A 12,000-nucleotide genomic window follows, 5' to 3' on the forward strand; every position below is an offset into this window, starting at 1 on the left:
ACAGAGACTTATTTCGAGTTCAGCTTGTTTAGAACGCTTTAAGAAATTCGAAAACTTTTTCTTTTTTGCGTATTTAGTTCCGAATAGAAGTTAAACATTATGGAGAACTAGTGAGTAGCCACATATTAGTAAATGCAGCTGTAGTGAATGTTTGAATCTAGCAATATCAAACTACCCGATAAACTTCCAGCACTTGTAAGTACGATGAGAACCTTTAAATAGCGTATAAAAGTGCCGACAACTAAAGCCGGAAGGCTAAATTCTTAATAATTATGCGTTTGGTGCCGCACGAAAATAAGTACAATTTATTTATTTTTCAGTTTAATTAGTGTAATATGTCAATTTATGTTATGTAATGTATCCAGGCATTATTTTTATGTCCCAAGGTCACCTTGAAAGTGGATTGGATCGTGTGCGGCGTCGTGCCGACACGATTCTGGTCGAACGAATTTAAAAACGAAAATCATATGAGCCAGTTGTGGACCGAGGTCGATCTATTGGCGTGGTCAGTTTTTAAAAAAATCGTTTTGATTATTGAGATCTGAAAACTATGGGGCGCCGCGCGTAGTATAGATGTTGTACGTAATTAAATGTAATTACTGCGAATCTAATGGATTTGGATAAATTATTTCCGTTCTTAAATGGTTTTAAATACAAGTTCTACATATTATTTGGTTTTCTTGGCGTTCACAGCACATCTTTCTGTATGAGTTGTGAAGAGCGACTTAAAAGAAAACCGTTACTGTATTTATATCGCTTTGTAATAATTGGGCAGCATGTTGTTGGGGTCCAATACAAACGCCATAGAAGTATACAAACCGCTGAATATTTGACGATACTTCTATAGATACAATACTATGAACAAGTATAGGAAAACATGTGCGGTAATTGTGTATTTGTGTTTAAGTTTACAGTTGCTCACAGTTATATTAGCTACTTCTAAAGAATGTTCCAGCTACTAATAAACTTTTGTCCGCAGGAATTTCGACGCTGGAAATGGGGTTAGGATTTTCCAGAACAACAAGTTAATTATGAAAGAATTATGATAAACTTATGACCGCTAAAGCAAACAGTTGCATTCCAGCGATATTAAATACCGCCTAAAGTATGGACTTTTCTGTTCAGTATGGTCGCTATGGTGTGGTTTAAACTTTCTAAATCTGTTGTCACCATTATACGAGTAGTGCAGAAGAAGGATGTGGATTTTGGTTGCATGATCACCCCATATTCACAAGCAGTAGATGCGTGTAAATTATTCTATTATTTTTAATATTTGCAAGATATTTTAATAAGCATCATCAATGCACTAGTTTATCGAGCACCACGAGAAGAACAGTATTGTCTAAACGGTAACGCTGCACAGTCGCTAAAATTCAAACGGTAGAAGCATAATGGAAAAACTAAAATTCATATCTGAGCCAGCTTGCAGACTTGAACGACTGTATCTTGTACATTTTCATTGTAATATGTACCTGGTTCCGATAAAGATTTCTCAGAAATGTATTATCGCATGAATGTAGCAAGAACGGTATGTACAGGCGTACGAAGGCACGTTATCATATTTTGGCTGGATTTTCGGCTTCTTTTGTGCCGCTTCTGTTATACATTGTACGAGACATTGATACTGGTTTCTTGTCAAAAATTTTAGTTTTAATAATGTTTTCACATCACCGTTAAGTCAGCGTTCCCGATTTATGGCAGCCGACATTGTCTGAAGCGACCTTTCGTATGCCGAAGTTGAACCACAGTATTGTTGTCGTTAATTACCGCAGATAGCAAATCAAAAGACTATCAAAATGTTTATACTGCAGTTAGGAAGAGAAAACAATTACGAACTATTAGAACTATGCCTAAGTTTTTATAACAGCTATAAACGTTTACTTAGATTAAATTTGTCTGATAATATATTGTTCCCATTATGGTATACAAAATTTTACGTCTGCATTCAGCTTACTGAGAGTCTGGACACACTAAAAGCGTTGCAGCCCACTCATTTGCAAGAGTTTTCTGCTGCGTTTCTGTCACCTTTCATTTAATCAGATCCGTGCCACCGCATGTTATGTTCCAGCTGTGAACTCCATTTTACAGTCATCAAAGCATGATGTTTTAACGACATATTATACAGTAATTTCTCCCTGCCACATTATGACGTCGACGTTATTCTTAATATTGTCGAGCTGTATAATTCTTACCGGTAAAAGCGATAATTTCACGCAGCGGTACAAACCTTACACATGTCTATTCACCAATTAAATTCTACAGGATCATCCGTACTGGGATCGCAGTGTCCCGGACAGGACTGGTACAATCGAAAAGGCACCAAAGACTGTTATTATATTTTTAATCCTAAGACGTCGGGAGACGAGGCCTTTAACGGACCTAATGCCGTTAGGCTGTATTTTCGCGATGCAGTTCGGGAGTGTCAAATGCGAGGGGGTCAGCTCGCAACTTTTGACACGTATGACGAACTGGTACAGAGAAAGCCGTTTCGTGCAGTCTGAAATGATAATATTAATTATTGCCATCACTTACGGTTAGGTTTTACTAACACGCTTTGTATTCACCTTTCATGGTTAATATTTTTCCCTTCTTAATATTGTACAAACTTTAACGAACACGTTGTTCAGAGCAAATATACACGCGTTCTTGCACTAATTTGCTTAAAGAAATGGGTCGAAGCCAAGATCACCGACAAATACGCCTATTTTTGGATCGGATTGACCTTTGAAACGTTAACCTGGAGCTGGACAAATGGCAATATCACAAAGCCGTATTCCGATATCGGATTGTAAGCGTGTATTTATTTTAAAGTTTTTGTAAGTTCGTCACGCCAACTCGCCTGCTTTTCTATTGTGTAAGTTTTCTACAGTACTAGTAGTGGTGCATTGGTCGCTGAATTAATGGTCGGAACTAAAAAATTGCTTACTGCAAGTTATACAAAATATTAATATTATTGTGATCTTGTAAAACACCAGTGCGACGGTGCCGGTTACCGATTGCGATTCCTGTCGACATTGGCTTTCACGGGCACTGACTGATTTTACTGCCTGTTTGGCACTCTATAGAAAGCCTAGCCCGACGGATCCAGATACTGAGGATGTGGAGCGGAAAAAGCTATATCGTGGGACTATCACATATATCCCCAATTCAAAAGAAATCGAATTCCGATCCATGGTGGGTGACGGGACTTCTAACGGCTACATTTGCAAAGGAGCTTACAGTAAGCCTACTTCCAGGAGCATCTCTCTATCTGTAGACGTTAAGCTAGAAATAGGCAAAACGAACTGTCGCCGTCACGCAGGTTCCCGACCGTGGTGCAAAGTGGAAGAGGGCTGGATTTACTATGGCGGGAAATGTCATAACTTTTATCCGTTCGGTGAAACTTTTCGCGAAGCCAAAGCAACCTGCGAGTAAGGGTTTCATCAAATATGTGCTAAATATGCAGGAAATACTGTTACATTAGCAAAAACTTTCAGGGCGGAAAACGGAAATATAGCCGTCATAAGGAGTGATTTGGAAGATCAGCGCATGAGAGACTGGTTGCGAGATCATGTCGAAGAAGAAAAAGGCTGGATTGGTATCACGATCCCTTCCAAGACGGCCAGCACCACCGTGAATGATGTAAAATGGTTGGATGGCACACCGATTACGGGTACTCCGGTTAATCACTGGGCCGGGCCCAATCTCACCCACGTTATTGAGTAAGTAATTGTGGGAGTGCATGTGCAAGGTCCTGCAAAGCCGAACGTATTCTGTACGGGCCAACGGAATTATTATTTGATGTATCGTGTAATGTATTTCTATCTGACGATAAACAACTAACGCTTCACTGACATGCTTCAATAATGTTGAGGTATCAACTGACAGATCACAATATTAAATAATTTATAGTAGATTCAGTTGCGTACTTTAGATCGTTGCCCAATGGAAAATCGTACTGCGGTTTACTTCACACAAAAGACAGTGTCTGGCCATCGTACTATGATTATTGGTGGGGCATGGATGAGTATGAACCGGAAGTTCATGAATGGTCGTTTTCTCCTGACTGCGATCAAGAGCTCCCGTTCTTTTGTGAAGCACCACGCAGTAAGTGCCAATATGGTTAGTATCTAGTGCAATCTCCTGATAGATTAACATTTTCAGACTTATGTCCATATGGCTGGAATGAATACGAGAATGACTGTTACAAGTTTGTCCAGGACACACTCCAGACCTTCGAAAAGGCACGAGAAAACTGCCAGAAATTGAAGGGCGAGTTAGTAATGGTTAAAAGGTTAGCGGAGCTAAAAAAGAATCAACCAAGGAAAACTGTTCCCCAATGGTACTCGACTAAAAGACCTGAAAATCGATCATTTTATTGTTAGTGGTGTCGTGCAAGGCTTCATAGAAGCTGTCATCGGAAGCGAACATCTTAGAGAGGACTTGTGGATTGGATTACAAGGTCAGCATATAGCATTTTAATTGCGTATTGCATAATCGAGGGCCAGTACAGTAATTACATCATCTCAGATTCTTAGTACCAAAAATACTCGTATATTTTTATAATATGATAGTATTACAGTGGGAAACATAAGCACAAATAGTAGCAATAAAAATTCGGTGACAAGGTTTTTTTGGGACAGGTGTAAACGGACGTTACAACTGGATTGACGGATCTAGTGTGGAGTACCAAGCTTGGAATGGATCGATGGTAACGCCGGAGCAGGGCAGTAATACTAACGTCTGCGGCTACGCTCAGCGCGCTGGATTGAATGGTATGGAAACTGGGATTCTTGTTCAGATTTGCTTTACGAATTTCTTGTCCGTTTTTAGCTGCTGGGACCGGAAAGTGGGCAGTTTCGGTATGTTCACAACCGAAGGGTTATATCTGCAAGACGCCGGCATCCGCAGAAATTCCCGATGAAGCGATCATCCATCGTAGGTTTCAAATATTCCTTATTTTCTCGAAAAAATATTATTCTGATTCGGCACACACATGAAATTTGTTTTATTTTTTAAAGATACTTCTTTACTAATGACACTAAGCGAGGATTTGATTGGCATGGTTCATTTTCAGCTCCGGTCACTTGTGACGCACCGTTTACAAAGTATCACGAAGGGTGCTACTTGTTGGTCAATGAGCAAAAGAATCGAGATGATGCTCAGCGTTACTGCCAAGAGCGATCGTCCGTGTTGGCTTACACAACTACTTTCGGGGAAAACGTGTGGATGAAAAGTAAAGCAGCGCACAAAATACGGTAAAATGCTAAACTATAAAATAATGACTTTAGAACAAATTGCCAAGGATATTTGGCTGGGTATTCGGCGAGAAGGTCGAACGGGAAGCTTCCTGGAATTCCATTACAGTGATGGAGAATATGTAAGGAAACTTCGATAAACCTCTTAATACATCGCATTCTTTATTCTTGATTATGTCTGCTTAAGTGCGTGCCACTTTGATTTCTGTTTTTGTTTACTGTTTAGATGGGGCCAGGAGGATTTAAGAACTTCTACTATGCATCTTACACAAATGACAACACGCCGTGTGTTGTCATGGCCAGTGAAAATAACCAGTTTTCCACTGATTCCTTGTTTTCTACCGGTCCCGAGTTAGGAGAATGGTATTATGCTGCATGCACCGAACAGCGGGAGTTTATGTGTTATCACCCCGGAAGTAAGTTTGACAAATGCCGCGAGTTCCATCATCAGTATACTACCTAAGTCGGCGAATAATGCAGTGCTTAATACGCAGATGCGCTTTGAACGGTTCGTATACAAAATTAAAGAAGTGCTTTTCTTGTTATAAACAGCGCCCATTGAAAATCCCGATCTTGAACCAAATCATTCAGACCCTCTTTGTGGTGCCGGATGGTTCCGTAATGGTGACAACTGCTACCACCTTAACCCCAACCCTTTACGATGGCACCTGGCCAAACAGACATGTCAAAACCTGGCTATCAATGCTGACCTCCTGTACATCACCACCAAAGAAGAAGAGCAGTTTATCAGTGGTATGAGCATTATGTAACCGTAAATACTGTGGCCTGAACGCGAAGCCTGACCTTTTTCCAATTACTAATAATAAGCATCACTATTTTAATCTTCTTCCGGCTTTACGCATATACATAAGGACTCCATCTAAATTTTTTGGGGCTGCTTCGCTATATATACCCTGCAGCTGTCGAATAAACGGAAATAGAGATGTGTACAGTAATTTATGAAAATATTGGAATTCGTAGATTTTATGGCGGACCAATGGTTATTGTGGAGCCAAGAGTACTGGATTGGACTGTATTCAAACGAAAAGGATCAGTGGCACTGGCCGTTCAGAGATTCGAAAAATAAATGGCACATCCCATTGGCAGTGACTAATTGGGCCTACGGTAAGCCTTCTTTTACTTTGTGGCCCTAAACATCGTTAATCTAGATCTATCACTCTTTCCAGGTGAACCTCAGGAGCCCGAATATTCCTTTAGTTCCAGATGCGTTTACATGGATGCGAGCCGTAATCCCGAATGGTACGCGATTGCATGCGACGAAGAGAGGTTTCCGTTTATTTGCAAAAAGACGCTAAAGAATGATACACAAGTTACAACGCCTGTTCCCACCCCACTGCCAGGTACGGCAACCAGTCTTTTTTACTAGAAGCGGATGTTTAATATTTCGCTGCTAAACTCTACTTTGACGGCCGATAATTAATACTGGCTGCCTTTTTATGACGCGAATGCCTTAAATGTGTTTTCTTCCCGTAAAGGTCAGCACCTTGGCTGCCCAGCAGACTGGCACGATTACGACGGCCGGTGCGTCCGCTTTGTAATTAGCCAAAGAGACTGGCCAACTGCGGAGCAAGACTGTCGTGTCAGTGGAGGTCACTTGCTTACTCTTCGTGATCAGAACGAATTTGTTTCCGTCAGCCGCTTTGGAGCCGGTTCCTGGACTGGCTTGAATGCCATGGCTGATCCTGGCGTCCTGAGCACCACCGTTACGGAGCGTAAACCTAGAGTTTTCGTTTGGAGTAGCGGAGAGCCGGTTATTTACACACCTTGGGATGTTATTTCGGTATCCGGAGGAGTTGTAGGGAGCACAATCAACGATACCAACTGCGTTGCGCTAACCTCAACGGTAAAAACCAGTAACAAATAACGGTAGCAGTTTCTATTTCATTTGTCTCGTCCGATATTACGAAAAAAACAATGGCGAGTTGATATTATTATGTGCTTCTTGTCGGAAGAGGTGTCCAGAAATCCAACTGAAATGAATATTTTAATTTAAAGATGTCTTAAAGATACATAAACATATCTTTAAGATAAATATGTCTTAAAGATAGTCGTAGGCCCGACAGTATAGCTGACCTTTAGGACACAATGCCAGATCAGAAAAAGTTTGATTTATTTATATGGAATATTTAGGGTTTTACGGCGTATCCCTGTCACGAAAGGAGATCCTACATTTGCGAACGCCCCTTACAGTCTACCAGCCTGACTAATCCTGCTGTAGATTTTACACAGTATCAAGGGTGCAAGGTGAATGGTATTCGCCACCATGAAAGCTGCTTCTACTTCGGTATCGATCCGAATTCTCCCATCATGAACCAACCGCTGTTAAGCTTCACCAAAGCCAATGAATTTTGTCAAACCAATTACCCAGGAACGACACTAGCCAGTGTGGCGAACGCCAACGAGCAGAAATTCCTCAACGCCATAGTGGCTAGCCTAGGAACGGATTACTGGATCGGTCTAATGGAAGTGGAAGATACGTGGGAAGCGTACGCCTATTTCATAGACGGGACGCCGGTTGAGAGCAGCAACTGGGCGGCAGGACAACCTAAGCATTCACAAAGCTCGGATGGAGGATTTGAAGCTGGATGTGTGGCCCTGCACGGTGCATTCAGCGACCACAAATATCCGGGCGACTGGTACGTGGCTCCATGCCTGCAGACCAAACACGCTTTGTGCAAAGGACCGAGTGACTGGCACGAGCCACATCCGACCTTTGCTAGTACTCCTGTACCTACTGGCTGCCCATCGTCCTGGAAAACATCAAAGGATTTCAAGAATTGCTATAAAGTATTGCTAACCAAACAGTCGCATTTGTCTTGGCGGCAAAAAAACTGCTAAATACTTAACCATTTTAACGTTCTTTCAGGCATATTTGAGCACCAACGCAACCGATCCCATACAGAAGACCACATGGAGAGAGGCGGAAGACTTCTGCAGCCGCTTCCGAGGTGGCCATTTAGCTTCCATTTCCACGAAAGAGGAAAACGATTTTATAAAAACCGAAGTCCAGAAATCCGCATTCACTGGGCACTACCAGTACTGGATTGGTTTGTGGGATAGGCAGCCGCAAGGCAACCACTTTGCATGGGGCTGGACCGATGGGTCAAGATACTCATATTCTGGATTCCAAATGGAAAACCATGACGATGATACCGGCGCTAACTGCGCAGCTGTGGATGCTGAAAATGGAAACTGGATCTCCCAGAGCTGCAATAACGGCTGGGGATGGGTGTGTGAGATTCCGAAAGGAAACTATTACGAAGCGGAACTTGTTAACCAGTTTCCGGACCCAATATTGCCGAATGGTAAATTCATATTATAAACATTCTGGCTTGTACGTACAAAAGTTTTGCAATTTACCGGCACATTCGTAATGTAGCTAACTGCGGACCGGCGACAACGGAGGGAGCATGGTACCTCGAGCCAAATACACAAGAGTGCCTGTTCTTTTCCAACAAAGAAGACACTTGGGAAAACGCGCAGTCTTATTGCGAATCCCTTGGTCGCGGGGTCAACTTGGCTACGGTCACGAATGACTCTTACCAGCTTATCCAAATCAAAGCGGCGCAACTGTCGCCAGCTGCACGGAAATACTGGATTGGTTTGTATCAAGTGGACATTGCCGGTCGGGAATTCGCTTGGGTAGATGGCCATTTCTCAGCATTCCGCAAATGGGAGATAGGACAACCAGATCCCCGTGGTACCGAACGTTGTGTTTCTCATAACAGCCGCAGCGGACGATGGGCGGACGAAAATTGTGGTCATAATTACGTTTTCATCTGCGCCAAGAGTAACCGGGTGCGCCCAAGCAGAGAACCCACGAGAAATCCAAATGAAGGCGGTTGTTACGACGGATGGGCTGCGCATGGTTAGCGATAATCTGATTATGTCGGACTTGTACTTTTATGTCGTACTGTCTGGTTATTTGTTTGTTCTGTGTTGGTTATTTTTTGTTTTTGTGTATTTTACAGGAGGCAACTGCTATTACATCTCTCCTCCTGAAAACGTAACATGGGACGAGGCCCACGAAAAATGCACACGAGAATTATCTGTGAGCCTCGGCAGACCCGCGGCGGAGTTGATATCCATCCATGACGACATAGAAAACGATTTTATAATTACACATCTGTACCATCGACGAATATATCATGATTATTGGATTGGTCTGCATGAAGTGACCAGTGGTCAATGGGGATGGTCTGACAATTCCCGAATCCGGTATAACGGTTTTTATATTATATTTGTCACATAAGTGCGGTTAAGGGCCCCTTTCACCTGATAGGTATACAAACTGGCATCTCACCGAAACTCCTAACAATGCTGGTGTAAGTTATTTTTTGCCTGTACAATGTGAAATAGGTCAATAGATTTACATTTGCAAAGTATCTTGACTTAATGCTTCATAATTTAGCTCGAGTGCGTCGTAATGGGAAATGGTGTTGGACAGACTGGACGATGGTTCCCCCATCGCTGCACTAGAAAAACCGGCTTTATTTGCAAAGCACCCAAAGGTTATCGCAGTGCATCACGTTTGTGATTGCTCAAGGTTATTCTGTAGCCAACTTAATTTCAGATCCCCAGCTTCCCGCTCCGACACCTGTAACCGGGAAATGCGGTGACGGCTGGACGCAGCACACCGAAAATACATGTTTTGCCGCGTTCCGACTGGATGAGGGCAAAGGAGACTGGGATAGTGCACAGCAGAAATGCAAGAGTCAACTTGGTGGCATGGCGGATATCGCTATCGCGGAACATATTTACGAAGACGCGCATCTGCATCTTTTGTTGCATCAAATCTCTCGAGACGCTAACCTTAACCACAGCCGTGGTGCATCTGCTTGGATTGGCATGAGGGAACACTTGGGCAACTACAAATGGCACAACTCTTGCCCTGTACGATTCACAAATTTCCTAAATTTCGCGACTTCTCTACCGGATGCATGTGTGGAAATGGACCGTCACGGAAAATGGAGAGCCCGGTTGTGCAATGAATCACTGCATTATGTACTGTGTGAACGTCGATTTGGTGAGTTCCATTCCTACAGCGGCGCAATATGCAAGCGTAGAACAAATATTTTTCTCTAGAACCATGCCCGCCTGCACACAATGAAACTCATCCTGACCTTTACTGTCCTGAAAATTTTCCGCATGAATGCGGTAGAAAGTGTTTCCGCATTGAAGGACAGCAGCTACACCACAATAATCCCAGCACCTTCTCCAGAGCAAACGCCGCGCAGAGGTGTAGAGAGGTTCGAGGTTTATTAGCGTCCATCCGTTCCCAAGAAGAGCAGAAATGCTTGAACAATTATCTGGATCATGTGGCGGCTCCCATGTGGATTGGTCTGTATCAAGGTATAGATCCGACGACACAGCAGTGGGTGTGGAAATGGGAAGATGACTCATTCGGAGAAATCCCCACCACATTCGTTAACTGGGAAACTGGTAAATATTCAATAAATTGGTATTGTTAATTTATTTTTATCATACAGCTACTCGCTACAATCAGGATCGGAGGTTAACTAATAAATTTCTTATTGTTAATACTTTTTAGAGCCAAAACCTCCGGCTAACGAAAACTTGCGCCAAGCGTGTGTGGCTGTACTACCTAACGGGAAGTGGATAAACATGCCTTGTCTCACATGGGAAGCCAATCAGACCCGAGGTTACATATGCGAGGGCATGAAAATACGCCAAGAAGGCGCTACACAACGACCGCATCGTGGTTCTACCGCAGCTTTCGAATCTGTGGCAGGTACAGTAAAAATCTTAGTATGCCTTGAGCCGAATTTGATATATAGATATGCCAAACAGCAAAGGTTTACGTTAAAAAAAATGTTATCAATGATTTTCGCAGGAAGTGATGGGCTGACCGGTGGACAGATAGCTGGCATTGTGATCGGTGTCTTGTTGGCTGTTGCTGTTGTTGGTGCTATTGGATACGTGGTGATGACCGGAAAGACGGAGAGTGTTGTTAGCTCAGTGAAAAGCATTCGGACCAAAGCGGCTGACCGACTGGGTGTTGGCAGTACACCGTATGCTCGTCAAGATGATAAACAAAGGATTTCCGAGGATGCCGAGTATAACGGGGCCGATCAATAATATACATAGAGCGATATTGCGCAGTAATGTTTGCCGTTAGACAGTTGTACCGTTAAACCCAGAAGGCTGTGGCCTTAAGCACCGATGAAATGCAACAGAGCTGAATGCAAGTACCAAAGAAATTACACTGTACAAAATCGGCTTATACCTGAACTAATTCTGTAATCCTGGAGTTACATTTATTAGCCTTACACAAATGAGACGTCCTTGTTTGTTCAAATAATGTAATTATAATTTATGTATTCTTGTCAATTGTGTGCTATGTTGATGAATGTGTTGGGATTAATGTGTGAATGAATGTGTGAATGAAAAAAAATGATTCAGTTTCAGTGTGTATTTACGTTAATACCAAACCGTAAACTGATTTCCCTCGTAAAATCTGATAGACATATGCAGCAAAGAAATATCTGGACTGCCACAGGGATCGAGATTGTAAATGCAGCCTTATCGTGTTTATGTTTGCGGACGTTTCTTTTGCTGATACTCTTCCGTAATCCGTTTGTGCCGCCTACCTGTGTAAGTACTTGTATTGCTATTTTTGCACAACTAGGATATTCTGCCATTAGCCTGCTATCTTTCAAGGCGGCTACTGATATCTCCCAGTCGATGTCTTCTGTCTAGCAGGAAGACTTTATGGAGCAAA

General features: G+C 42.6%; 1 protein-coding gene across 1 annotated transcript; it reads left to right on the forward strand.

Moving 5' to 3' along the window:
* Positions 1–1,953: 1,953 nt before the first annotated feature.
* On the forward strand, positions 1,954–11,670 carry LOC129593578 (macrophage mannose receptor 1-like). The gene is made up of 28 exons (XM_055489967.1): positions 1,954–2,194; positions 2,263–2,471; positions 2,667–2,788; positions 3,066–3,220; positions 3,302–3,410; positions 3,477–3,701; positions 3,914–4,086; positions 4,144–4,273; positions 4,365–4,441; positions 4,623–4,754; positions 4,813–4,917; positions 5,057–5,215; positions 5,271–5,359; positions 5,464–5,653; positions 5,790–5,990; positions 6,219–6,362; positions 6,425–6,598; positions 6,734–7,101; positions 7,389–8,045; positions 8,125–8,563; positions 8,638–9,126; positions 9,230–9,476; positions 9,541–9,583; positions 9,670–9,769; positions 9,832–10,284; positions 10,344–10,700; positions 10,810–11,010; positions 11,113–11,670. Exons 1-28 carry the CDS (start codon positions 2,146–2,148, stop codon positions 11,355–11,357), a joined length of 6,042 nt encoding a protein of 2,013 aa, XP_055345942.1. The 5' UTR covers positions 1,954–2,145; the 3' UTR covers positions 11,358–11,670.
* Positions 11,671–12,000: the final 330 nt, after the last annotated feature.

This window comes from Paramacrobiotus metropolitanus, unplaced genomic scaffold (assembly GCF_019649055.1).
Source record: "Paramacrobiotus metropolitanus isolate TYO unplaced genomic scaffold, Prichtersi_v1.0 Parri_scaffold0000062, whole genome shotgun sequence".
Classification (NCBI taxonomy): domain Eukaryota; kingdom Metazoa; phylum Tardigrada; class Eutardigrada; order Parachela; family Macrobiotidae; genus Paramacrobiotus; species Paramacrobiotus metropolitanus.

Coding starts and splice junctions, on each gene's coding strand:
- LOC129593578 (XM_055489967.1), top strand. CDS start 2,146: ATGACGTCGACGTTATTCTTAATATTGTCGAGCTGTATAATTCTTACC. Junction 9,584..9,669: donor AAACTCCTAACAATGCTGGT/GTAAGTTATTTT, acceptor TTCATAATTTAG/CTCGAGTGCGTCGTAATGGG. Junction 10,701..10,809: donor ATTCGTTAACTGGGAAACTG/GTAAATATTCAA, acceptor AATACTTTTTAG/AGCCAAAACCTCCGGCTAAC.